General features: G+C 56.2%; 2 protein-coding genes across 8 annotated transcripts in view; one reads left to right on the top strand and one right to left on the bottom strand.

Annotated features, from left to right (window-relative positions):
• The window catches only part of Sox13 (SRY-box 13), a 44,791-nt gene extending 38,021 nt beyond the window's left edge, over positions 1 to 6,770 (top strand). For 3 of the 4 annotated variants that reach the window (XM_023708200.1, XM_004625388.2, XM_023708202.1), the window contains 9 exons: positions 26 to 94; positions 419 to 533; positions 2,228 to 2,316; positions 2,486 to 2,648; positions 2,918 to 3,027; positions 3,170 to 3,266; positions 3,385 to 3,528; positions 4,525 to 4,741; positions 5,173 to 6,770. In XM_023708200.1, coding sequence (XP_023563968.1) covers positions 26 to 94; positions 419 to 533; positions 2,228 to 2,316; positions 2,486 to 2,648; positions 2,918 to 3,027; positions 3,170 to 3,266; positions 3,385 to 3,528; positions 4,525 to 4,741; positions 5,173 to 5,449 — 1,281 coding nt within the window. In that variant the 3' untranslated portion in view covers positions 5,450 to 6,770. The remainder of the gene's footprint in view (positions 1 to 25; positions 95 to 418; positions 534 to 2,227; positions 2,317 to 2,485; positions 2,649 to 2,917; positions 3,028 to 3,169; positions 3,267 to 3,384; positions 3,529 to 4,524; positions 4,742 to 5,172) is intronic. The other variant, XM_004625389.2, reaches the window with a different exon arrangement.
• Positions 6,771 to 8,391: 1,621 nt separating this feature from the next.
• Positions 8,392 to 26,307, bottom strand: Etnk2 (ethanolamine kinase 2). 4 transcript variants are annotated; one of them, XR_002819478.1, is made up of 9 exons: positions 25,907 to 26,307; positions 24,265 to 24,524; positions 21,526 to 21,648; positions 17,695 to 17,837; positions 16,187 to 16,270; positions 13,866 to 14,011; positions 12,485 to 12,558; positions 9,128 to 9,222; positions 8,392 to 9,093 (listed from the first exon to the last, which is right to left on the bottom strand). XR_002819478.1 is itself a non-coding variant. In XM_023708219.1 (8 exons), the coding sequence occupies exons 1-7, from the start codon at positions 26,162 to 26,164 to the stop codon at positions 12,494 to 12,496; spliced, it is 1,005 nt and encodes a 334-aa protein (XP_023563987.1). In that variant the 5' UTR covers positions 26,165 to 26,307; the 3' UTR covers positions 9,199 to 9,222; positions 12,485 to 12,493. The 4 variants fall into 4 exon arrangements, 3 of the variants coding, with proteins under 3 accessions (XP_023563987.1, XP_004625448.1, XP_023563981.1); XM_023708219.1 differs by lacking the exon at positions 8,392 to 9,093 and having other exon boundaries at positions 9,199 to 9,222; positions 13,866 to 13,937; XM_004625391.2 differs by lacking the exons at positions 8,392 to 9,093; positions 9,128 to 9,222 and adding an exon at positions 9,597 to 10,624 and having other exon boundaries at positions 25,907 to 26,305.
• Between the last annotated feature and the right edge of the window lie 194 nt (positions 26,308 to 26,501).

Consider the following 26,501-nt stretch of genomic DNA (forward strand, 5'->3'; position numbering starts at 1 on the left):
CCTCTGCCTGTTCTCTCCCTCCCAGATCGCCAAGCAGCAGCAGCAGCTGATTCAGCAGCAGCATAAGATCAACCTCCTTCAGCAGCAGATACAGGTAGGGGGTGCTCGCCTGGGAGCCCTGGAACAGGAGGCCGGTTGACACCAGCCTCCGAAGTCCCTAAAGCTGTTGGGGACAGGGATGCCAAGCAAGCCGAGTCAGTCAGCCTGGCCCTGAAGATGGCCCTTCTCACAACTCCAGCCCCTTCCTTTTGTGTGCTTCTTATAAGGGCAAGGGGTTACAGCATGTCCTCCTCCACAGCTGAGGCCAAAGGGCAGGGAGGTTGGGCTCATGGATCCTAACAGTCAGAAGTGTCCACCCTCTGTTGTGCAGACCACAGTTGGGGAGCTGTTTGGGTCACACAGGGTCCTTTGCCTTCAGCAGGTCAACATGCCTTATGTCATGATCCCAGCCTTCCCCCCAAGCCACCAGCCTCTGCCTGTCACCCCCGACTCCCAGCTGGCTTTGCCCATTCAGCCCATCCCTTGCAAACCAGGTGAGCGTGGGAGGGAAGGGGCTGCCACTGAGGCTGGCTGTCCAGGACAGGGAGGAGCCCCACCAGCTCTCACCTGTTCATTGGCAGTGTGGCATCTAGTGGGTGAATAAAAATCACACATGTCCAAGCGCAGCGTTCTTTCAGATGGAAGATGACTTCTGTATCCTGAACACTTACATGCCAGTGTTGGTATCTTGCATAGTGACTGCAGCCCAGCGCCCCCCCCCCCCCAGCAACCTCGGTTCCAACTTCACACTCTTGCCCCTGCCATGGCCACATCACTGAAATTCAGCAGAGTTACCATGTATCCCACACCATGTCTTTGCTGGCTGGCAAGCCTTGGGGTGATGAAGTAGGAACTCTGAGCCTGAGGCGCTGACAGCCGGGGGTGCAATGGGGAATGTTAACAGTCCTGTGCAGTCCAGTGGCCTCCCGAGGAGGTGGCACTCAGGAGCTGGGGGTGGAGAGCGACAGTCAGAGGCCCTGGGCGGAGGCAGGAGCTGTGAGGTGATGGTGGAGTTGAGGGGGGCATGGCACAGGAGGGATGTGGCTGGGAGGGCAGTTAGAGATCCACGTGTCTGGTAGCAACTGTAGGGTGTGGGTGCAGCTGAGCTGAGCATGAATGGCATGTGTCCTCTGGCTCTGGGTGGTAGGGACTGCAGAGGGCGTTGGCCTGGGGCAGAATCCAGCGGCAGCTGTCAAGACCGTTGAGTTGAGGATAATACCATAGTCGGGGGTGATGGTCAGAGTGTGTTACTGGCTTTGGGGACAGTGTAGACCGGCTGTCCATCACTGCACCAGGTTGTGTCACAGCAGTGAAGCCTGTGCTGCAGGTCCCCTGCCGCATTCACCAGCTTAGTGGGCATCTGAGGCCTGCAGGGGGGAGTCCAACTCCTGAGCTGGCCTCAGGTCCTGGGTCTGACCTTGCCCTGACCTCAGCTTCATGCTTACCCCACCCCCAGCCCAACATGGGCTCTAGCTCAGATCTCAACTCCTGAGAAGCCTGCTGGGGCCACCTGGCTGGGACAAAGTTCTGCAGCATGCCTCCTGTGCCCCTGCCGTGTGCTTAGTGATCTTTATCCAGGGCTTCTCTCTAGCTGCCCCGCCTCCTTGGCACTGGGCCTGGTGAGGGAGAGTGTGGTAGGGTAAGTGGAAGAGCAGGTAGGGTGAGGAGAAGGAGCTGTAGTCCTGAGGACCTGGGTTTTTGAACCCTGCTGCTGCTCTGTGGGCAAGCCAGGGGTCTCCTCAAGGTCTCTTTATCCATAACAACGCATTGAGCACCTACTGTGTGCTGCACACTGTTAGAGGGATTGTGTGCACACATGGTGCACCTCCCAGTGGGCTGCTTTGTTTGCACCCTGCGCACAGTAGGAACAGGACGGATGTCAGTGTCTATGGAATGAGGCCCTGGTGTTCCCTCCCTTGTTGCACCGTGGGAACTGCAGAGTGGCTGGGAGGGGCAGCACTGGGTGAGGATGTGGGGGCAAGGATGCAAGGATGCGGATGTCGGTTCACGGGCCCTGGGGAGAAGGGAACCGGGTCCCAGCAGTGTTTACTTCAGGCCAGGAGGGCAGGATTGGAAGTGCCAGGCCAGCTCCGAGCCTCCGCCCCCAATGCGGTGCCTGGACCTCGCCAAGCAGATGTCTGCTGTTCTGTGCTCATCCAGGGCTTTTCTCCTTGCCGCTTTTCCACAGTGGAGTACCCTGCACTGCAGTTGCTGCACAGCCCCCCTGCGCCCATAGTGAAGAGGCCAGGGGCTGTGGCCGCCCACCACCCCCTGCAGGTAGGGCCCTGTGCCTGCCGCTTGGGTGCCCTTCTCTTCGCCTGCTCCCTGCCCCTCTCTGCTGTGTGGCCAGGGCACCCTTGTCTCGTGTGGGTCTGTGTTCTCCTCTGTGCTGTGGGGGGGCGCCTCTTTGCGGTGCCCCCTCTCTGACCTTCTGGACGTCCCTCAGGAGCCCTCCCAGCCCCTGAACCTTACAGCCAAGCCCAAGGCTCCCGAGCTGCCCAATACCTCCAGCTCCCCCAGTCTGAAGATGGGCTCTTGTGGCCCCCGACCCCCCAGCCACGGAGCTGCCACACGGGACCGGCCACCCAGCCCGCCCAGCCTGCCTCTGGGTGAGCCTTCTGCACTGTCCTGTGGCCTCTTAAGGGGAGACTCCAGGGGGAGCAAGCCTTTCCCTGGTTTGGGGTGCTGGTCTACCTTGCATCTGTTGACACCGACAGCAGCCACTGTGTGTGCTGTCCCTGTGAGCTGTATGTGTGGTAGGAGAGGTGGGGGCACTGGAACCCAAATGATCATGTGGGGTGTGGCATGCAGTGGAAGGAGTTTCGGCCCGGACTGAGATGAACGTCTCCTTCCCACTCTTTTCCTCCTTGTTCTCCAGGCTTCCTGGGTGAAGGGGATGCTGTCACCAAAGCCATCCAGGATGCCCGACAGCTGCTGCACAGCCACAGCGGGGCCTTGGACAGCTCCCCCAGCACGCCCTTCCGCAAGGTATAGCCATTCCCTTGTCCCTGAGGCCAGGAGGGGTGGCACTGGAGTGGAAGACAAAAGTCTGAGGCCACAAAAGGGATGGGCAAGTTGGGTAGAGTGTGACAGAGGAGGCTCATGTGAAAGTTGTCACTGTCAACCCCAGGACCTCATCAACTTGGACTCATCGCCCGCTAAGGAGCGCCTGGAGGAGAGCTGTGTGCACCCTCTGGAAGAAGCCATGTTGAGCTGTGACATGGATGGTGAGGGCAGCAGCTGCGGGCGCCTCCTCGCTGCCTCCTGGTGGTCATACGGGGTATCACTCCAGCCCACTGCAGATGAGTTGCCTGGCCAGTCACTGACCCTATTCCTGTTCACCAGGCTCCCGGCATTTCCCTGAGTCCCGGAACAACAGCCACATCAAGAGGCCCATGAACGCCTTCATGGTGTGGGCCAAGGATGAGCGCAGAAAGATCTTGCAGGCCTTTCCGGACATGCACAACTCCAGCATCAGCAAGATCCTTGGTGAGGACCAGGAGGGGGGCACTCAGGCGCTGGGACTCCAGTGCCACAGGTGTGAAATCTCGCTGCAGGGCTAGCTGCCTCCTTGGACCTTGCCTTGCAATGTCCGGGCCATGTGGGACACCTGTGGAATCTGGCAGAGGAGCCAGGGGACTTAGGGGTAACTTAGTCCTGGGGGCCTCACCCTGGGGTGCTCTGCCATTAGCACCTCCCTGTCAGAACACCTGTGTGTGTTCTTTACTCCCCACCCAACTTGCCTTCACCTGTTCTCCCTCAGCCCAGACCCCTGGAACTGTCCAGGGCAGAAAACAGGAGAAATTGGTCTTCTCAGACCACTGTTAGGAAGATTCCAAAAATGATGAGGGTTTTGGACACCAAGCAGGGGGTTGCAGGCAGGGCAGATGGCACTGGAAGAGAGCTGTTGTTTTCAAGACTGAGGAGGCTTCTGGGCCGGAGATGTAGCTCAGCAGCACAGTGCCTGCCTGGCAAGCACAAAGTCCTGAGTTTGATTCCTCGTACCTAAAAAAACCCAAAAGCCAGACTTGGGGCTCCTTCCAGGTTAGTCGCTTGTCTGAGATGCCATCGTGGTTTGTTTTGTTTCTGTGGTCCTGGGGATCGAACCTAGGACCTCTGTGCTTGCCTGTTTTGGGAGTGCATTGCTGGTGCGGCCCTAGCTATCCTGAACCCAGCTTTTGTGTGTCTGGGCTTGCCTCCAATCATTGGTGGCCTGGGTGGCTATTCTTTTCTTGATGCAAATGAGGCAGAGGCCTGGTGGGGGAGGTTGCTGGGTGGCTGGCGATGTGGGAGGTGCAGCCTGCTGACAGCCAGATACCCGACCTCAGTCCATTTCCTCTGCGCCTGGCTGCCTGTACTATACTGTATCATCTTACTGACCACCTGGGGACCAGTCTTCCTGGGGCTGCGGGCTGCCAGGGCTTGCTGGGGCCAGAAGTGGCCAGCAGAGCCCAGCGCTGACTACCTGCCCTGGGTGTGGGCCAGGCTCCCGTTGGAAGTCCATGAGCAACCAGGAGAAGCAGCCCTACTATGAGGAGCAGGCACGGCTGAGCCGGCAGCACCTGGAGAAGTACCCAGACTACAAGTACAAGCCACGGCCTAAGCGCACCTGCATCGTGGAGGGCAAGCGGCTGCGTGTGGGCGAATACAAGGCCCTGATGAGGACCCGCCGGCAGGATGCCCGCCAGAGCTACGTGATCCCGTGAGCAGGCCCACCGCGGGTGCCAGCAGCGGGGTGTGTGTGGCTGGCCTGTGCACGTGCTGAGGTGCTATGTGCTGGGTGATGGACCACACCTGTGTGTTTGACGTGCGCCTGAGTGGCGTGGGACTGGCACGTGCCTGGAGAGCCCACTGCTGAAGAGCCCGTACAAGTTCAGAGGTGCTAAACGCACTCTTTCTACAGCAAGGTTCTTGCCCCAAGCAGGCACCCTAGTGGGTCCCCAGGGTACCTAAAACTGCCCCAAATTAGACCCACATGTGATTCCCCAAAAACACTCCCTAGAGCTGTGTAGCTGACAGTGAATCTGGCCATCAGGAGAGACCAGGGACCATGGTGTGCTTCAGAGCCAGGTGGGGGTGGGCTGGGGTGGAGGTGCCAGTGGTTCCCCCAAACATGCTCCATCTGTCTCTCAGCTCACAGGCTGGCCAGGTACAGATGAGCTCCTCAGATGTCCTGTACCCCCGGGCAGCAGGTGTGCCCCTGGCTCAGCCACTGGTGGAGCACTATGTCCCCCAGAGCCTGGACCCCAACATGCCTGTCATCGTCAACACCTGCAGCCTCAGGGAGGAGGGAGAGGGCACCGAAGACAGGCACTCGGTGGCCGACGGTGAGATGTACCGGTACAGCGGGGACGAGGACTCCGAGGGTGAAGAGAAGAGTGACGGGGAGCTGGTGGTGCTCACAGACTGAGTCGGTGCCAGCCTGGCCCTCCCTGCCCCACCTGTGGGCCTAGCCCGCTGGCCCGGACTGTGTTGGTACTTGGACTTGGGACGCCCGGGGTTGGTCTGGCTGTGCATGAGTAGATAAATTGGCAAAGGGAGAGCCCTCCTCCCCAGAGACACCCACAGCAGTAATGGGCAAGCTGGCTGAGCTCCTTGGTTCCTGCAGGGCACACTGGGTGGCCATTACCTCTGGCAGATCCCCCACCCCGGGGTGTGACAGCTGTACATCTGTCCCCCGGAGGCACATGCTTTGATTCCATGCTTGTCCTGTGGGACCAACACCCTCTCCCACATGCACACCCAGGTCACTCTTGTCACCACAATCGCTCTGTGCTCAATGCAAAAGGGTCTGACTGTCCCTCTGTTTCTGTTAATCCCTTCGTGCCTCTGATTGCTGGTGTGTGCGTGTGGAGTGTGTGCGTGTATGTGTGTGTCTTCATCCATTCATTGCACCAGGTATTTATTGCGTACCCACTATGTGCCGGCCACTGTTGCTTCTCTGGGGGCCTCTTCTGTGCTTCTCTTCGTCCCCAAATTGCTACCTCTTTGTCAGTCTGGGTGTCTCAGGTTCTGTGTGTCCTCATGTGCACCTCTGTCCCTGTCTCTCTCTGCAATGCCCTCTCTGTCTCCCTTGCTCGGGGCTCTGGCCCTGCCCTCCATGCCCTCTGGATTTTCTGGGTCCCTGTGGGCCCCCGGACCCTCCCCTCCTCACTCCCCTGCCCCTGGGCTCATCAGCCCTCCTGATCTTCCTCCAGACTCTTTGTCAGTTCCCATGGAGCCATTTTTAGCTCCAAGCAGGGTAAGTGTGGCCTCAGGCTCCATGGGGCTTTGTCCTGGTGCCCAACGCCTGGCCGAGTTCCAGGAGTTAGGCAGAATTGATAGTGCCCCTTCTCTGTCTGTGACAAGAGGCCCAGTGAGGACCCCATGGCAGCAGGTCTCCATTTCTCCCTCCTGAGTTGGGGGCCAGTGGCTCCCCTTTTCCTGAAAACTCAGCTTCCCCTCGCTAGGGACCGGCTCCCCACTGGCTTGCCCAGTTGTGCTCCCCAACAGCATCAGTCCCAGGGGCACCTGATCCAAGGTCTCCAACAGCTGGAGTTCACTTTGGCACCCCCTAATCCCTCAGGGCCTGGCCCCCATCTCCTGCCCTCCCCCACCTCCTTTTTCCAGGCTGTTTCTTTTTTATGACTGTAAACATAGATAGTGCTTTATTTTGTTAATGAGATAATGAGTAACTTAACCAGCATATTTGTTTTCTGGTGGCATAATAAAGACAGACCGTTTCAGAATGGGCCCTTCGGCGAAGCGGGGAGAAATCCTTTAGCGCCAGCAGCCTGGGCACTGCAGCCCCCTGGTGGTGGCCGGTGGGAGCTACAGCCGCGGCGCCTGGAAGAAGTGATTTGGGCCCGGGAGGCCCCAGAATCAGGGGCAGGGGCAGGGGCAGGGGCAGGGAGCGTGGCGTCAGCATCCCCTTCGGTTCTCACTGTCCACTGTTTGCGCCGTATAACAAGGGTGTTACACTACTTCGTGTTCTTATCCTCCCGCTCTTTGAGCATCCAAAGCAAACAGTGGGCGCATCCCATTAATAGGCTTGGAGGCAGGTTCCGGGAGCCCATTTCTGAGCTAGTAGCCCCCCAGGACCTGTTAAAACAGTCGCTCCACGGCCTTAGGTTTGAAGGACAATTTCAAAAGCTTCATTGTCACAGGGAAATAAGGGGCCTAAAGGGGTAGGATGGAAATGAAACTCTCCCAAATGTATGTAAACCATCAGTGCAGAGAACACAGGGAAGGCCATCATCCCCCCCCCCCCCCCCCCCCCCCCCCCCCCCCCCCCCCCCCCCCCCCCCCCCCCCCCCCCCCCGAAAACTAGGGATTGAACTCAGGGCCTTGCACTTGCCAGGCAAGGGCTTATTCTACTGCGCTATCTCCCCAGCCTAACGAAGGCCATTCTTGTAAAAGCAATTTGGTAGCGCGCGCCTGTAATCCCAGCACTTGGGAGGCAGATATCGGGAGGATCACTACTAATGTGGGCTGTGTAGTGAGATCCTGCACAAACAAACACAAAAAGCAACTTGGGACGGATTAAGAAAGGCTTAACCTTCTCAATCAGGAGGTGCCAGGGCTCACTGCTGCCTCTGGTGGCAGTTTTTCATTTGTTCCCTAGGAAAGGCCGTTACTCACTGAGGCGGAGGAGCAGGCACTGTGTTGCACGGAGGGGGCCTGGTGGCTGTGACTTTGTTGAAGTGGTTAACAGGATAGGTGGTTTAGTCCAGACAGTGGACTAGGATCGGGTGGGCAGGACAAGATGGCTTCTTTATAGCTAGGAGGTGAGGGTGGGCTTGTGGCTTACCTACTTTTACACAGATGCTCTGGAAAAGAACACAGGATGCTTTTTTTTTTCTCGTGAGAGGCTCTCACTATGTAGTTCATGTTGACCTTGAACTCAGAGATCTTCCCGGCGTAGCTTCCTGAGTGCTGGAATTACAGGGGTGTGCCAGCATGCCCCGCCACTCATGGAGACACAGGATGTATTGAAGCAGAGGCTTCAGTACTGGCCTCACAAGTCATCGTGCTGGATTCCAGGTTTCGGAGTAGAATCCTGTAGAACTGGGGTCCCTTACTGTTCGGTTTCTTTTTTGTTTGTTTGTTTTTTGTGGAACCAGGTATTGAACTCAGGCCCTTAGGGAAGCGCTTATTCCACTGAGCCATCTCCCTGGCCCAAGCCCAGCCCTCGGGTGCCCCTTCCCTCCCGCAAATGTGCAGCTGTTCCTGGGAATGCTTGGGCTCTTGCCGAAAAGCCACCGGGCTGGCCGTGCCTTCCTCCTGGCTGCCCCCTAGCGGTTTTCGAGCCAAACTGCTGGTTTCCCTCACCCTCTGCGTCCTGGTGGCCTCCTGGGAACCCACTCTTAGCCGGGGTTTCCAGGTCGTCTCTGGTCTCGGGGGCGGGGCAGCACTTGCAAAGGCACCGCAGATGCCTGTGTCCTGCGGGCCTCCTTCCAGCTGCACAACCCTGAGTCCTCCCTGGCTGGCGCCCCCCCTCCCCCACGAGAAGCAGGATCGGGTCAGGTGGGTTGCAGAGGCTGGGAACAGTGTGTCCTGGTCGTTTTTACCAGGAAGTTGGGCCACAAGCTTGTCCTCTGCCCCCTGGAGCTTGTGGTGGGGGTGAGGGTGGGGTGGGGGAAGGGCACTGAGCCAGGGAGCCAGCCTGCCTGGGGCAGGGCTCAGGCTCTGAAGGAAAGGGGTCTTTCACCACTACCCCCCAGGATCAAAGAAATGGAGGTGTTTGTCAATAAAGGCGCTGGGAGAGGACCTGGGATGAACTCCACTAATGCAGATGGTGAGCCAGGTAATGCCCCAGGGGCTCTGTCTCACCTCCCTGCGGTGACTTACAGACCCCAGGGGGGCTGGAAATGAAGCTAGCTTCACAGTGGCCCAATTCTGCCCTCAGCCCCGGAGTCACCCCGGTCTTCCATAATCAGCAGGCCCCCCTCCCTCATCTTTGCCCTGTTGTCTAGGAGCAGCCTTCTGGATCACGGTGACCTTGATGGCACTGTGCCTGCACGAGGTCCAGCGGTTGCCATGGCACCGTGGCACATCTGCAGGCAAAAGCCAAACCAGAAAGAAAAAAAAAAAAAAAACAAAAAAAAACCAGAGTCCACCTGGCAGGTGGCTTCTGCTGTTAGCACTGGGGCCCTTCAGGCCTGGATATATTTTCACCTTTGATGTTCTGCTCTTCCAGCTTGCCCGCAAAAGGGACAGACTGGGTCCAGCAGTCACTCATGCCCATGTCAGGAAAAGCCGCACCTCTTCTGCTCCAAAATCTGGGAGCCAGAGCGGGCAGGGGTGGTGCGAAGCACTCACTCTGGTGGGCTCCACAGCCTCCCTCAGTTCCTTTAACCACAACCTGAATCCTGCTACCACAGCCAGCTGATTCTGAACAAGAAACTAAAGCCAGAACAGCCTTGCCTAGGTCGCTGGGGGCTCGGGGTTCTTGGGGCCAGGGGTGAAGAAGCATAGAGTGACGTCAGCCTGAGGGCAGAGGGTGGAGCGCACTGCAGCCCCTCTGGCAGGGATACTAATCCCAAGCCAAGTCCCCCTCCCCCTTTGTCCCTCAGCAGTCCAGAAAGGAGCACTTTAATGCATAAAACCATGATAATTTACAAATGAGACACTTTCATGAGCCAGAGCCAGGAGGACCCTGGAGAAGTTTTGAGGACAGAAGGGAGATGGAGGCAATTTCATGATCTGGTCCTGCCCAGGTCCCTGTGTGAAGGACCAACACCCCTGGTCTCCTGCTTCTGGACCCCAGTCAGTCATTCCCAAGTGGGAAGATCTTGGGTCAACTCTGGGATGAAAGGTAAAGATAGGGAGCAGACCTTTGGGAGGGAGGCCCTGGTACCAGCCTCTCTACCCTTAGCCATGTCTCCTCTGCCAAGCCACAAGAGCCAGGCTTTGGAGGGTCAGCCTGACCACATCCTTGCCTCGCCAGCAGGTTGCAGAGAACAGCGTGGAAGGAATTATTTTCTGTCTGCAGCTTGGGAAAAAGGTGTTGTCTGGGCGTGAGGGCGGGCTTGGGCCAGGAAGCTGTAGCCACCGGGTTAGATTCCAGGTCCCTTCCCTAGACTGTGGACATTAAGCAGTCAGGGTTGGCCAGAGGTTGGCTTGGGGCTCAGCATCTCCCATGTGGGGCCTGGCACAGGGAGGTGTGGGCACGCTGGAGGCTGGGGTAGCGCAGCGGAGGTAGAAAGGACCCTTCCCTCCCCTGCCAGGAAGGGTCAAAGACACATCTAAGGCAGCCCAGTACCAGCAGGCCTAGGGCTGGGAATAGTGTGCTTCTCTGGAGCAGAGGTGGCCCTGGCCCTGGCGGTCTGCAGGCACTTCCTTCCCAGCCTGGAGAGGTGTAGGAGCCCCTGGCGATGGGGTCTGTCAGCCTCTCCAGACAGGAGAATGAGGTCTTAGGTGGCATCCACCAGGGGGCCTTCTTCCTGGCATCTTCCTGTCCCCTCTCCGCTCTTGTCCGAGGTTGCAGACCCCAGAGCTACACAGACGGGTAGGAGAGGATTGGGGAGCGGGTCACTTTGGCATCTCCAAGGCTGACACTTGAGGCTTCACCTTGAAGTACTGGTTGAATCGGATCCCTGCGTACCTGCCATCAGCCGGAAAGGAAGCTAGGTGTGAGACGGGAGTTGGGGAGGGTGTCTTAGCTGCTCCAAGCCCATCTAGCTCTAGGCAGGTCCGTCCTGGCCCAGATTGATTTTTTAAAGTTTCAAATAGATTTTCTTAGATCAGACTGGAGCAATCCTTCAGCAAACATGTTTGCACAGAGTTCTGTTTTCACAGATCTGTAATGTTGGTATTTGTGTGGTTGCGCAAGGAAATCTCCAGAACTTTTTCATCTTGCAAAACAAACTACCCATTAAACAACAGTCCCCTTGCCCCTTACCCTAGCCCTATAGCTGTCATCCTATTTTCTGTTTCTACGAATTTGACATAGTTATCCCTTAAAACCAGTGGAACCATATGATACTTATCTTTTTGTAACTGGCTAGTTTCCCTTAGAATAACATCAAGATCCATCCATGGTGCGCATGTGTTAGCCTTTTTTTTTTTTTTTTTTTAAGACAGGCTCTCGCTATGTACTTCAGGCTGGCCTCGAACTCCAAAGTGATGCTTCTGCCTTAGCCTCCCGAGTACTGGGATTAGGTGTCTGTCACCAGGCCTGACCTTTTCATTTTTAAGACAAAAATATATTGTAAGCCATCCACCCATCAATGAAGGGACACTGGGACTGCTTCCACCTCTTAGGTCCCAAGAATGCTGCTGGGAACATGGGTATACAAACATTTCTTTTAGACCCTGCTTTCAGTTCTTTTGGATGTATCCCCAGAAGCAGGGTTCTCAGGGTCACATGGTGAAATTTTTTTTTTTTTGTGTGATTTTTTTTTTTTTTTCATTTTTTATGTATTTGGTACAGGGTCTCATTCTGCAGCTTGGACTCAAGAGATCTTCCTGCTTTGAACCTCCCAGTGCTTACAGACATGCACCACCATGCCCAGTCTCAATGCGCCCTAGCCTGGTGGGCCGCGGATCAAATCCCTGGCCTGGCAGGTGCTTTAATCCGCTGAACTATATGGCCGGCCCCTCTTTTTTGTTTTCTGAGACAATTTTACTGTGTGGTTGAGGCTGGTCTTGAACTTCCTGTAGAGCCCAGGCTGGCTCTGGTGATCCTAATCCTCCCAAGTGCTAGAATAGGAAGGCACCACCAGGCTCAGCTTCATGGTTGTTTTTTGTTTTGTTTTCTGAGATAGAGTCTCAGTATGTGGTTCAAGCTGTCTTGAACTTATTTTGTAGCACAGGTTAGCCTCAACCTCCTGAGTGCTGGAGTGCTGGGATTACAGGCATATGCCACAATACCCAGCCAGATTTCATTTATTTTTTCAATAGTTGATATCCTGACTGGTGTAGGTGCAGTATCTCACTGGTCTTCAGGCCTGCATTTTCCCAATGGGTGTGAGACCTGGGAGCCAGGGTGGTGATTTCTCTTTCAGCTGAGGTTGGATGGGTTCAAGGACAAGCAGACTGCAGCAGAAAATGATTCCTGGCCTATAGTCACACTTATATTTGAAAATGAAGGGTTCCCTGGAGCATTGGTAGTCAAGGACAGGCGAGGTATGGTCCCCAGTATCACTGAGTGCCATGGAGGAGCTGGTGGGTCCAAGTCCTTGCAGGGGGCATCACCATCTCCATTAGGCTCTGGCAGTGGGGTGGGGAACAGAAAGTAGGGGGGGTGGGACCTCCCACTGGACAGTGGTGGGCATGAGCACTATCTGGGGTGCTTCCCTGGCCTCCCTAGATCTGTGATCACACTGGAAATGCAGTGGGGCCAGCTTAGCAGAGGAGGGGCCTCCAGGCATCATGGTGTCTAGAATGTCCTTTGTCCCCACACCCTGGCTCAAAGGTCCTTACCCCACCTCACCCCACCACTGCACCTGGCCCAGCAGCTCACCTGAGGAAGTCAAAGTTGATGGTGGAGTACTGGCTCTGGATGAGCGCCCAGAGGGCCCAGAAGAAGTGGGAGGCCTGAAAACAGACCACAGTGGTCAGCCTGGCCCTGCTGATGCCTGGCACGCCCCCTATAGGGCCCAGGATGGCTCTGGAAGACACAGAGCTCAGGCCCTGGCAGAGACAAGGGGGAAGGCTGTCAAGGCCAAGCCACTGCACAGCGTTTGGTCTGGGGGCTTCTCCATACTACCAGAAAGGAACAAAGAGACCCCAGCTCAAGGCCACCAAGGGTAGAGCTGGACAGCATTGCTCCTTGGGCCTCAGGCGGCTCTAGCCTGACCAAGTGGGTGCACTCCATGCCAGCTTCTTCCCTACATGGGGGAGCCTAGGAGTCTTCAGGTCAAGGGCATGGGCTAGTGCCTGGCACTCCAGTGGGTACAGGGAGACCAGAGGAGCATGGGCAGCATGGACACTAGGGCTCTGGGTAGTTGGAAGACCTCCTAAAGTGACCTACCCCTTCCCCAGTTGGGTAGGAAACACTCCAGACCTGGAAACAAGTTTCAGCTGTGGGCATTTACTGAGCATTAGCTTTGCTTTCTTCGGAGCCAGAGAGGCATGTTTCCTGACTGCCCAAGCCAACCACCACTCTGAGCTCAGGGGACCCTACCTCCCGTGTCTCTCCTGCCCCATCCTAAAGTTGCATGCTTGGGTTAGCTACAAAGTCCCTTTGCCTAGTCCTTTTCATGACTTACAAGGGGCTTAGATGCACTAGCAGGTGTGACAGTGGTTTTGCTGAAACCTTAGCAAGAACACCTGTGCTTCACCGCAACCTGGAACGCTGAGGAGGACAAGCTAAGGCAGAGCCTGCTTTGTGCCAGTGAGAACAGACAGAATCTGCGATCACCAAGAGGACGGATCTTAGGAAGCTCCACTATGTGTTATGAAATGTTGGGCAGCTGACTTGTCTCGCTTATGCGTTGCTGACAATAAGACAGCAATCTAGAGGACCAGACCAGTGGAGACCCACAAGGACCAGCTTCCTTGGCCAGGGGGCACTCAGGTGAGACCCGAAGGCTCAGGCTCAGGCTCAGGGATGGGAGCAGGAAAAGCCTGCTGGAAAAGGTAGACTTGAGCTGAGTCTGCGTGGTAAGAGGGAGGGTTAGAACCTGGCACGCCATGCCCTCCAGGGGCTGAAGAACAGAAAGCATGGGTCTAAATGCAACAGGAAAGGCAGAAGTTAGACCGGGGAAAGAACTGCTCATTCTCCCCAACAGAACTGTGAACAAACAAAGCTGAGATTTTTCTGGGTAATACTTTTGTTGGGCAGCGGACAGGAGGGGGGCAGCTGGGCGCAGCTCCCCGGCCAGGCCGCCACAGGCGCTCACCAGGGCGAACTTGTTGACTTGCACATAGAGCCGCTCCACCTCCCGAGGGGTCGCAGCTGTGCCCTTCTGCGCCTGGAGGTAGAAACGCAGCCACTGCAGCTGGGTCTCCCGCGCAGGATAGCGGCTGTAATCCACGCTGTTCACACCTGGTGGGAGGCAGGTCAGACAGAGGGGCTGGGGCTGCCACCGGAGCTTCTCCTTCTGGGCTGTGTCTCAGAGGCCGCCCTCAGAGAAAAACAGCTGCTCTGACCAGTGCTTTGCTGGGGCTGAGACTGGCATAGGGGTAAGGCACTGTTCTGGGTGGCACACACCTATTATCCTAGAAATTTAGGAGGCTGAGGCATGAGGATTTCAGGTTCAAGATCAGCCTGGGCAACTTGGCCAGAGCTGGTCTCAAAATTAAAAAGGGCTGGAGATGTACATAGCTCAGTGGTAACTCACTACTGGGTTAAACCCCCAGTACTGAAAAACAAATCGGCCCTGTAATCTAGGGATGGGCATACACAGAAGGCACTGGGGGAAGCCCAGTCAGCACTGCTGGCCTGTCTCAGGCCGGGCTCCAGGTAACCCCCGGACAAAGCCTCTCCTCACTGGCCCAAATCCTTCAAGGAGGGAGCTAGACTTAGTGCAGAATGTCAAACATTGCTTCTCTGAGCAGCATTTGCCAGTTACTTGAAAACACCACTCGGAGCACACCGACCTCAGCCCAGCCCGGCTTCTGGATGGTTGCAACAGTCAGGCTTGGCCCACCAGCAGTGGCTCCTCCCAGCACCACCTTCTAGAAGTCCTCAAGCTGCCACCCAGGGCCACCCGACATATCCTGGGTATGATGGCAGAGACGCTGGTTTCAGGGGCAGTATGCAAAGAAGTGTTTTAAGACCAAGACCAAGAGCAGGCCATGTTCCCCAAGGGCTTTTCCTGAGCGTCCCTCCTGTCTGTCCCTGAGAAGTACTCAGTTCTGAGGGAGGAAGCCAGCCCCAGTGACACAGGCAGACAGAGGAGGGCCCCGGGTTGGGCTCTTAACTTCCCAGTGCCCAGAACCTACTTCCTGGTTCTCGGTGCCTAAGACCCCAGACTCCAGTTCAGTCTCCTCTCTATCCGCCACTCCCACCTGCAGTGGGATGCAGCCAGCCTCTTTGGAGAAATTCCACTTGTACTTTGCCCTATGCAGTTGTAAGCAGGACTTACAATGCTCAGGAATCAGCCCTTCTAGAAAGGCCAATGGGCCTGGAAGCCGAGAATTTGCGGCCTGGTTCCCAGCCCGTGCTAACCTCTGCTCAGCCCAGCTGAGGCCCCAACACCCCTCAGGCTCCTAGATACAGCTGCTCACTGCCCTGGGGAGCTGTGCCCTTGGGCTCAGTTGGTGTTTGGCAAACTGTCACCTAGGGCTTCAGAAGGGACGAGATTGGCTTGGATTGAGCTGAGGGGTGGTCCCACAATTGTCCCATGTGCACCTCACCTGTCCATTACCACAGGAGCTAGCCATGCTGAGACCTCCCTGCTAGCCCGGGGATGTCCCTCTGGCCCCTGTGCCCAGCTCCATCTGAACATCTTCCTTGGTCCTACTTGTTTTGAACAAGCTGTAAAACTTGCCTGCTTCTTTTACATAAATGGTTCTGCGTGTATATCTTGCATTCACAGAACAATTACCAACCCCTCGGGGTTGCCTGCCCTCCCCGCCCAACCCCTTTCCTGCCTGCTTCAGCCTCCCTGGCCACTGCAGCAAGGCTCCTTAGCCTGATAACAGCAAACTCTTAATTTGATGCGCAGATGTGCCGCGCATGAGAGTTTGTGTTATTCAACTTCATGAAGTGGGTGTCCGTATCATCTTTGTTTGTCAGGTCATGGAGAGGGTCTGTAACCAGGATTTGGATTTGGACTTGGGGAGTTGAGCTACATAAGATAAGATTTACCTCCTCTCACCTAGATTGTTCTCTTCAGGCCACCAGGCAAACAGCTACTTTCAGCCTGCTCTGCCCATATCTGCACGCAGGGCCCTCATGTTCAATTGTATAGGTTGATACGAAACAGGGAGGAGGGGTGAGTGGAGGCTGGCCATATCTGCCCAGAGGAAGGGGTCATTTTCCAGATCACATGCTGGGATCCCCAGAATCCTGGCAGAGGTCCGCTGCACGTGCGGGTCCTGCATTCCCCATGGGGTGGGCAGCTGTGGCTCCCCCATCATGCTGAGACACTGTGCAGGACAGGGGCTCTCTGGCCTCTACCTGCCAAGTCCAGACTCACCTCGAGATCACCCCATGACCCTAGTCTCCAGCACAGGGAAGGGCCATTAGTAGGGGCAGATAGCAATCCCTCCTTACCTGCAAACTCGTTAAAGTGGTTGCCGATGTCGAATGCTTGGTAGTTGTAGCCAGTGTACTCGTAGTCAATGAACTGCACATGACCTAGGAGCAGAGGAGAGGCCAAGGGGAGTGAGCTCATCTGGAAGGAGAGCCTGGTCAAGCTTATGCAGGCCTGCAGGATGTACCAACTCAGCCTTGCTAGCTCTGGACTTTTTTTTTTTTTTTTTTTTTTTTGGCAGGACGAAGGATTGAACTTAGGCCCCTGCACATGCCAGCAAGTGCTTATTCCACTGAGCCATCTCCCTGGCCCCTGGACTGGTGCTTTTGAGACAAGGTCTCACAGTGTGCCTCAGGCTGGCCTTGAACTCACTATGTAGCCATGACTGGCCTCACACGTGACAGTCCTCCTGCCTCAGCCTTCTGAGTGGTGGGATTACAGGTGCGCATCACCACACCCAGCTTCTTGCAGGCTTCTGCAGCAATCCTCTTAGCTACTTGCACCTGGATACGTGTCCCTCTGCCCTCCCCCAGCTCCTGCCATCCTTCTTGCATAACTTGTTCCTTAGGCTCTTCCTGTCTCAAGGCTGCTGTCCTCAGCATAGCTAAAGATCAGAAATAAAGCTAAGTAGGGGCGGGGAGATGGCTCAGTAGAATAAGTGCTTGCCTGGCAAGCACAAGGGTCTGAGTTCAATCCCCGGTTCTGAAAAAAAAAAAAAAAAAAAAGCTAAGTACAGCTGGCCCTCCAGATGTGCAGGTTCCACTCCTGTGATTGAAAATATTTGGGAAAAGAACTGAATTTGATTTAAACATGTATGAAAGTTTTCCACGTCACTCCCCTAAACAAGACACAAAACTACTTACATGATGTTTACACCACATTACTACCATAATACAGATGGTTTAAAATGTACTGGAGGGGGCTGGTGAGATGGCTCAGTGGTCTAAAGCACCTACTTAGAACAAGCTTAGCAAAGCACAGGGACCACGGTTCAGTCCCCCAGCACCACATGCCAGCCAGCCCTGCCCCCTGGTGGGCTGAGCTGGCCACACACACACATACACACAATAAAATAAAATAAAAAATGTACTGGAGGATTTGCATAAGTTAATGCAAACATTGTGTCATTTATATGAAAAACCTGAGCACCCTCCATTTTGCTATCTTTGAGGAAAAAAACCTCCAGTACATGCAGAAGGACAGCAGTGTCCCTGAGGAGCACTTATTAGGAACAACAGGAGGCTCATTCTGATGGCTTCAGGCAGTCACTGTCCACAGAAGCTCCAAGAATGGTCAAGTAGAAAGTATGGGTGCCCTAATCGGGAGGATCCCCCTAATCATGATTTTGAGTAATTCTTTGTGACAGGCTTTTTCCAAATTGCAAGTTGTTTCCTTTTCCCTCTTATCTCTTAAAAATTAATTTAGGATACAAACTCAGACCTTGTGCCTATCCAGGTGCCAGCCTGAGGGACAGGCTTCTAAAGCCATCTGGGCCTGCAGCCCGTACCCTGCCACCACCTGGCCCTACCTTTGGCACCGTCATAGATGATGTTCTTGCAAAGTAGGTCGTTGTGACAGAATACCACAGGGGAGTTCAGCTGGGACAGGTGCTCCTTCAGCCAGGCCAGCTCCTGCTCCAACACCTCCACCTCAGGGACATCTGCAGAGAGGCTGGACAGGGGCAAAGGGTGGCTGGTGGGGAGAGGGCTGGTGAGGCAAGGCGGGTGCTGGGAGTCAGGAGCCCTGAGCAGTAGCCTGGGCAGAGACATCGACCAAAGGCCAACTGTTCAGACCCTTCCATTACCTGCAAGGAGGCACTGGGGCTTTCTGACCTCCTGAGTCCTGATGAAAGACGCGGGTAAAAGCCGGGCATGAATGTCATCCCCGCCCCAGTGTGAAAGCGTGAGAAGGAAAGGGAGGAGGCGCAGAACACAGAAGGTGAGAAGGAGGGTCCAGAGCCTGTGGTTCCAACCTGAGAGGAAGAGGCCCACAGGACAGTGGGGAGAGATACTGATCACACCCGCGTGGAGAATGTGGGACAAGGCCTGAGAGAAGCCCGGGCTAAGAGGAAAGTGTCGAAGGCTTGAGAAAGCCCCATCCCTCTGGCCCCATCTGGGCACCAGGGCCTAGTGCCATGAAGCCCTCTTCTGGAGGCAGGGTGGGACCTGGCTGTCCCCCTCCTGCTCTAGCAGCTGATAAAGTCATGGTGGAAGGGCTGAGAGAGCACTGGCCTCACTTATCATCTCTCAGACAGGTCACTCAGGCCCAAGAAGGCCAGCCCCTCAAAACCCAGAGCCCCTCAAACAAGGAGGGTCAGGGTTAGGATTTTATTTGGTGTTTCTGTGACCAGGGCAGCAAAGGCTCATGGAGGAGGCTGAGGGTGACACAGGCCCCATCCCATCTCCCCACAGGAAGGATGCAGGAATGGCGGTATCAGCAACTATGGCATTCCTACATCCTCTCTGGGAAACCCAGAGTGGAAGCCCCCTTCCAGGCTTTGACAAGGTCAAAACTAAGGAGATCTTAGAACCTCCAATCTCACCCCACGGGGGGACTGAGGCACCAGGAAACACAAAGGCTTCTTCCCTCCCAGTCTCCACAGCTCCCAGACTTCACTGCCTGAGAAGAGCAGTCCTCAGCCTGCTCAGGATCCAAAAATAGCCATGTCTCCTCACCAAGAAGCCCTGCACCCCCTTTGAAGACAGGGTGCTCTCAGACCCCGAGAACAACTCTTGCTGCCAGGAAGCCTGTGGAGGGGGTGGCCTCGCCAGTGGCCGCACACTGGATGGACTTCAGCTCTGCCTATGGCGGAGTTTGATCTGGTCTCTCCTTGAGGCACAGGCTTTTTTTAAGATTCTCTTTTCCTTGGGCTTGGCCATCCAAAGATCAGAATGAGGCAGCTTCCCACAAACACACCTTTGACACCCAGATGCCACTGCACAGTCCCTGACTTCGGTCTGACCCTACCTTGCCCACTCAAGGCCATGAAGATGGTTACTGTAGGAAGCATCCAGGCCTCCCAGCTCCCTTGGCTGCTGGTGCCCCTCTTCTGGACACCTGGCTGCTGTCAGCTATTGCAAAGCTGGGGGCTGGGTGGGTCAAGCTGGCTGCCAGGTGGGTCAAGTTCTCTGCTCCTCAGCCTCAGCAGCAGTGGGAGGGTCCCAGGGTGGGGGCTGGGCTCCAACAAAGGGATTGCTGCCTGACCCTGACAAGTCTCCAGCCAGCTCTCTGACCCTGCAGGGCAAAAATTACTTCTCCCCTGGAGTGATTTTCTAAGTATTCCAGCTTCCCAGCTTTTCATCTTTGCCCTCCCTCTAACTCAGTCATCAGCAACTTCTCTTCATACCTGGAGCCAGTTGCCAGGCACCCTGGACACCTCTGGGGTCAAGAGACATTAAGGGGACTGGATCTATGTCTCTCACACCTCTTCTTCACCCCTTTCCCACACCAAGCTTCCCCAAAGCAATGCCCCTCCTAAGGTGGTTCCCACCAGAGTCTTGGGATCCAGTGCAGACAGACCCCTGAGCAATGGCCAGGGCTGGAGGGAGAATCTGCTCAGCACAGGTTCCAGGGGAACCTGGATTCCACATGTGGGACTACCAAGCCCAGGTAATGACAAGGATCCCACAGCTGGTCTTGAGACATCAGGTCTAGCTTCCAAGCCAAGCCCCACCCAAATGAATCCCTGATAGGTTCCCCCTGAAGCCCCAGTCCTGGTTCCACTACCACCCCTTTCTGCTGCCTGCTCACCTCGGTCCTGGCTCCTTAGCCTGGCTCACCTATGTGCTCTTCAGCCCCAGCTCACTCCTAGAGGGCGGAGCCTATATCACAGTCATCATCATTTTCTGTTGTTTTCAATTTGAGCCACACAGTGTTTGTCAAATAAGGGCCGAGTACACTGAGGTTATGAGGCGCAAGGTCAAAGGCATAACAAGAGCAAAAGGGGGCTGGCCATCTCTTCCCAGAGATCACTGTTCTCCCAGCAAGGTCTCCCCTTGCACCACAGAAACAGCAGCCAGGGAAGATGCAGTACCCAGGATCACCCTGGGCACCAGGCCTCTGTTCTGGTCCCTGGGCTGTCACCACCCAGCAATGACCCTGGGTGAGTCCCATCCCCTCCATTTTCCATCTGTCAAATGACAGCGGTGGCTGGAGGGTGGGAGGCTCCTGTGCTCTACACGCAATTCTGGTCTTTGTCTCAGAGGCGACATGTGACACTTGAGGTTTGAGGATGATCACACAGAGGGCAGGCTGGGCACACCCTGGACAGACAGTCCTAAAGCAGTGCTTGATAATCCTTAGGTGAGAGAAGACCACTCCCCATGGGCACTGTCACTGTGAGGAATGGGGATACCTTACTCCCAAGAATATGTGAAACTAACATGATGTCCAACTTAATTGTATATTCTGAAATAGAACAGAGGACTTCAAATGTTCCCAACACAGAGAAGAGTGGATGGATATGTCAATTACCCCCACCTGATCACAACACCTTGTACGTGTACACAGAAGCTTCTGACCCTCCCAGGGCTTTATACCTAGGGTTGATCCTTCCCACAGATATGTACAATTATGTGTCAATTTAAATTAAAAAAAATAGATGCTCAATTATGTGATGTTTAATCCCAGCAGGGTACATGGTGGGACTAGAGACACATTGGGGGGTGGGGGGCAGGGAGGCGGCAGGACTCTTTCCTCCAGGCTTCAGTCTTCCCAGCAGCACTCCAGCATGTGGAAGCAGCTGGGCACTGGGAGTCTGGGACTGCTGCTTCAGAGTGACAGAAAAGTTCAGGGAACCTATCTTGTCTGGGGAAGGGCACAGGGGCAATGAGCAGGGCCAGGCGCTCCAGAGCCACAGGGGCACAAGAGGAGTCCAGGAAGTGGGTATCCTCCTGGCACGCTGGCAGCTGAGCTGTGGTACAGCCCCTCCCCTTCTCAGAGGGCCCTGCCCTCCCATGGTTCAGAGGCAGATAAGGCAGAAAAAGTGTGGGTTGCGAGACAAAAGTCCTGCCTGACAGCCTGACGCTGGGCAATGCTTGGTCCCTGACCCTCAGTTCCTTTTAAGTAAAATGGGCAGAAATTGTTCCAGGCTCCAGATTTTACTATAATCAGAAGATTCCAGGAGAAATAAGTGCCTGCGTGCATGGCTGCTGAGTGGCATTCCCAAGGCACGGCCCATCCACCCAGCTGTGCTTGCGAACATAAGCTCCATAACCAGGGCTGCTCTTGGCACCCCCCACTCCCACCCAGGCCCTGTGTCTCTGTGCCTCCCCTTTGGGAAGGCTGGAGCCAAAAGGACAAGCAGGGGATCAAGGCAGCAGAGAGAGCAGCAGCTTCTGACCCTCCCAGGACTTTGTACCTAGGGTTGATCTCATTCTTCACCAGCATGAAGTAACTCTGCATCTTCTGCCAGAGTACGGGCTTGGGCAGGCTTCCGTTGGCATGGATGGCATGGATCTTGGCCATTTCTAAGGCGATTAACCTGCAGCAGAAGGTGGGAGGAGTAGAGCCTCAGAGCCTGCAGACCTGAAGCAGGCTGGAAGTAGTATGAGATCATTACAGGTCTCCCAAGAGCCCCAGGTCTCAGCAAAGGCATGAAAATGCAACAGAATCTTTAGCCCAGCAGTGTCCTCTAAAGGCCCAGACTGGGGCTAGGTAGGGAGTATGGCAAAGCAGAGGGCAGCCCCTGAGAGCAGAGGGGCACCTGGGAGACTGTTGCTGAGTCCAGGGGGTGTGCCACACCCATTAGGATAATGGGGCAGTGTCCAGGGGGTGGTGTCTTCCTCCCCTCTGGACTTTGCTCCATCCTCTAGGGAGGTGACAGCAGGTCCTTTTCCACCAAGAGATCAGTGGGAAATAACACCAGGCAGGGAAGAAATGTCTTATCAGCTAGGGAAACAGGCAGCCCCTTCCTCTGTCATGGGGAGTTGATGCTGGCGGCCGGGTGCCAAGGACGCAAAACAAACCAGCGTTCTATTTTCAAGTCCTCCTGTGGACATTATCCAAGGTCCCGGGAGAGAAGGAGTGGGCGGCAGGAAAGACTGCTGAGAGAAGGCGGGGGTGGACAGAGGACTGACCGGTCAGAGAGGGAGGCCCTTGATAAGGACCCCCTTGCAAGGCCTGTATCCCAGTGGGGCTCCCCCAGCCCTGCCAGCCACTCTTCTGCAGCCCCACCCTCAGCTGCCTGCCAAGCTCCCAACAGCCAGGCTTCTACTGGGAAAGACAACAAAAGCACTGGCTGCTGGAAAGCTCATGTCAGAGCCATGCTAGGGAAAACCCTTCTACTTGCTGGGCCCTGGAGGGGGCATGCCACACCCCATGAGGATAACGGGGCAGTCTCCAGGCTCCCAAGAAGCTCCCAAGGTGCCCATCTCCTCAAGGGTGGAGAGGCAGGGGGTGTGGCAGCAGCCCAGTGGGTGAGAAAAGGAGGCTGTGCCTGGGGAGGGGCCCTGTGCCAGAAGGGGCCAGCTGGGCTTTGGGTAAGGCAGGGACGGCAGGCCGGGCCTTCCTTTCCCAAGGAAGACTAGGAACAGAGCATGAACAGAGCGTTTCCTTGAATATCAATAGGGCTGTTGTCTGAATAGCAATGAAAGTAACCTCAACACTCAGCATTTTCCTGCTGCAGAGCCTCAAGAGGGGGTGGGGTTGAGCTCAGGGGAACCCAAGAGGGCAAGGCCTTCCCCAAAAACAGCCACCTTCACCCATGGGGAACATGGTCTATCCTGGGGAAATCAGGAAGGCCAGCCTCCTACACCTCTCCCAATTTGTGGCTCTCCCCCAAATGCCAAGTTCTTATTATGGAACCTAAATCCCTCTTCAATCTTCCTGACAGTGGTAATTGTTTCCACGGAGGGGATGAGTGACGGCATGAGGCTCACAGAGGCGGAGGGGGACTGGGAGTGGTGGGGACCTGCCAAGGTCTGAGCTTATTTACACAAGACACAGAGTGGGGAGAAGCACTGCAGAGAAGCAGGGTGGAGAATCTGTGGCCTGGACCCTATGCCTCCAGCAGCCCTAGGTCAGCGTGGGTAGGGGGTGTCTCCTTGCTTCGGTTCTTCGAGTATTGAGGGTTAGCCAGGGGCTATGTACAGAAGGTCAGGTACTCTTACTGGGGCAGACCTGGGTGGCATGTGAAGGGATGAAGAAGCTCCTGGCCTACCCGTGTGGGCTTCAGTGCCCTGCTATGTAGCACTCTTCTTAGACTGGATGGGGCAGATGCCAAGGACCCCAGGTAGACACCATGCTGCTGAGCCCAGTGTCAGGAGTACACCCCAGCTTGCCTCAGGCATCACGACAGTCTGGTGCTCTCCTCATGGCATTCTGGGAGAGGGAAGATACAGCGTGGCACTGCTGTCCTGGCACACTTGAGGTCAGGGAATATTAGGGGCTATTCCCTGGTCTCAGTTCTCCAGCTTCTAAACCCCAAACAGCATGCATAGGACTTGCAGGCTAAGTGCAGTTCCTAGGCCTAGAACCAGGTATTTACTTACTAAAGGGGATCCCTCCAGGCTATGGAGGTGTCAGCAGCTCCTCACACCTGGGTTCCCACTTGTCAAGAACCCTGAAGCTCAGCCCAGCAGGAAGAAGGGCATCTCTGCAGTGGTAAAGGCATGCTGACCCTGAATAGGGCTCATTTTCCCTGCACATCTGAGCTCTTGACAGAAAGTGAGGAGGAGCAGGGAGTCCTCAGTGCCCAGGGGATCTGGCTCAGTCTCCATTTCCAAGGCTCTGGGACATTTCCAGGACACACTAGGTGTAGGCAGAGGTGTGCGGCACGTGTCAGGAGGCAGACTTCTGCTGCACTTCGGGAACCAGATGCTCTGGTCCCATGTTCATTGAGATTCACACTTTTCCTTCCCCACAACTCGCTCATCCTTCTAGCAGACTCCTCTGGAGACCCGCAGAAAGCCAGGACCTCTGCCTGCAGAGCAATGCTCATCAACACACACACACGCACACACTTGTCATGTAATTTCAGGTAAGCTCAAAGATCTTGTAAATGACTCTCCTTCACGGAACTGACTATGCCAAGGAAGCCAGCCAAGGATTTCGCCTGAGGCCTGAGGAACACATGAACAGTACCCTGCATCCCCCTTACCTGAAGAGCCGGGGTTCCCGGATGTGCTCAGGCTCCAGAGCCACACCTGGCATGTACTCATAGCACAACCCATTTTGAAAGGTGCAGTAGAGTTTAGGGGCACAGCCATGTGCTCGAAGCAGCTGGAAGTTCCTGACTTCATTCTCCCGGTCCACTAGCAGCTCCGTCCGCTCCCCATATACCCGGACCAGCATGCAGTCCTTCATGTCCTCTTCCACATAGCAGGCCACCAGCTTGTTGGTAATGCCATCGGTGAAGCGCTAGCACATGGAGAGAGCAGGGGTGGGTGGGTGGCTGAGTGGGGCAGGACCTCCTGGTTGTTCCTCTGGATCTCAGACTTGGCAGGAGGTGTTGTGAATGCTGTCCCCAACTTTGGGATAGACTAGCGAACTCAAGAAAATAGTGCTGGCTTGGCCTCTGCTCAGGGACACTCACTTCTGGGCCTGCCTCTCGTGGATGCAATCTGACAGAAGGGAACATGGGTAAGACACCCATACTCCCCCATCTTGGCCCTGAATCAAGCCCCATGGACCAGAATGGGCAGAGGAAGCCTGGAACTCATCCAGAATGGAACAGCCTGATGGTTTACTCAATGCTTCCAGGGCTCTTGGGTATACCTCTTGCCCCATCCCTGGCAGAGGGACAAGGAGGATACCAAGGTTGGCACCCATCCTAGGATTCTGATTTCTAGAGGTCCTTGGAGCCACTGAGCAGAAGAAAGGACACAAGTGGACTGGGAGCACAAGCTGTGCAGTGATAAGGAGGACAGAACCATGGACTTCTGGGGGACACAATGTGACAGAGATGGATGGGACCTTAGAGGACTATGAACCAATTCTAGGTAGGGAAACTGAGGTCCAGAGAGGGGACAAACTAGCTGTTAGTATATAGGTTATGTGGGAATTAATCTCAGGCCTTAACCCTCTCACACCAAGCTGGGCTTTCTGAAAGTTCTATCCCTTCTCCAGCCCTAGAGGGACTCATCCCCCTCCACCCTCAGTTCAGACCTTCCCTGAATTTTGCTGTCCCCACCCAGAAGACCCATTAGCATGGAGCTGTGGCCCAGTTCTTCCTCCATAGGCCATCCCGGGGAGGGTGGGGTGGCCCAGAGGGTGAAGGCCTCTTTGCAGAGAATGGAGGTCATTTGAGGAGTCAGCCTGGGAGCTCCTCCGGGGCAGGTCTGCCCACAGGTGCTGGAGAGGATGGGTTAGCTGGGGCAGAGGAGGGCCTGAGTATGTAGAGGGGTGCTGAACCCGAGTGTGCCCAGGCAGTGAGGGACTGAGTACTGCTGGGATCCACAGAGGTGGCTCAGAGCCTGAGGACTTTGCTCCCACCGTGGAGTGGAGAATTTGTGTGTGGGGAGCGGGCTACCTTGAAAGTTCTGCCTCTTTGGGGTTCGGAGATGGCCGGGTGCGCTCCTGGGCAGGGACCTCCGCAAGCCGGGGAGGGGGTGTGAGCGCTGGGTCATGGGAGGTGTGAGCCTCACCGTGCTTAGGAACCAAAATACACAGAAGGACAAGCGCGCTCCCAGGCCTTGTCCCAAGTATCTCCTGCACCCGGTAGGGCAAGCGGACAAACCAGGCGGACGGACGTCCACGCAGCCCCGGCAGGGCCCCACCCCCGGCCCGAGCCCCTCTGCTACCTTGGTGCGAACTTGCTCTGGCTTCCAGCGCGGCCGCAGCTCCCGGATGAGGCGCAGGGCTCCGGGGAGGATGTCGTGAGGGTCCACCGACACGGCAAAGCTCGGGACGGCGGCCGCCCTCGGGGGGCCCGGAGGCTCCCGGCAGCCCGCACCGGCCGCCGCCTTCTCCTCCATGCCCCATGAGCACTGCGGGCAAGGCGCCCGCCCGCGCAGGTAGCTGGGCGAGCGCGGCAGGGAAGCCGGAGGGGGCACAGCCATCCCCGCAGCCCCGCCCCCGCGGAGCCGCCGCCCGCGCTAGCCCCTGCAGGGAGGCGCGGCGGGCCGGGGGCAGGGCCGGGGGAGGGGCCCGGGGAAGTCCAAGACTCAGGAGCCGGCCGCCTGCTCCGCTCGCCGGTCCGGCTAGGCGCCCGAGGCCGACCTCGGAACGCCCGGGCCCGCCGCGATGGTGACATCACGCGCCCGGGAACGCCCCCCGCCGCCCCGCCTAGTTGCGCGATCTGGGGCTGCCGCCTGCAGATAGCGGACAGCTGCGGCCCCGCTACCTGGAGTGTGGCGCGGGGGTGACGCCCCCGGGGAAGAGGCGGGGGCGCAGGGG

The sequence above is a fragment of the Octodon degus genome, unplaced genomic scaffold, assembly GCF_000260255.1.
Source record: "Octodon degus isolate 3935 unplaced genomic scaffold, OctDeg1.0 scaffold00009, whole genome shotgun sequence".
Taxonomy (NCBI): domain Eukaryota; kingdom Metazoa; phylum Chordata; class Mammalia; order Rodentia; family Octodontidae; genus Octodon; species Octodon degus.

Excerpts from the sequence above, each read along its gene's own strand:
- Etnk2 (XM_004625391.2), bottom strand. The coding sequence starts at position 26,164 with ATGGCTGTGCCCCCTCCGGCTTCCCTGCCGCGCTCGCCCAGCTACCTG. Across the intron at positions 21,649-24,264 it reads CGGGAACCCCGGCTCTTCAG|GTTAATCGCCTTAGAAATGG; the intron begins GTAAGGGGGATG and ends CTTCTGCTGCAG. Across the intron at positions 17,838-21,525 it reads AAGAATGAGATCAACCCTAG|CCTCTCTGCAGATGTCCCTG; the intron begins GTACAAAGTCCT and ends GCCCCTGTCCAG.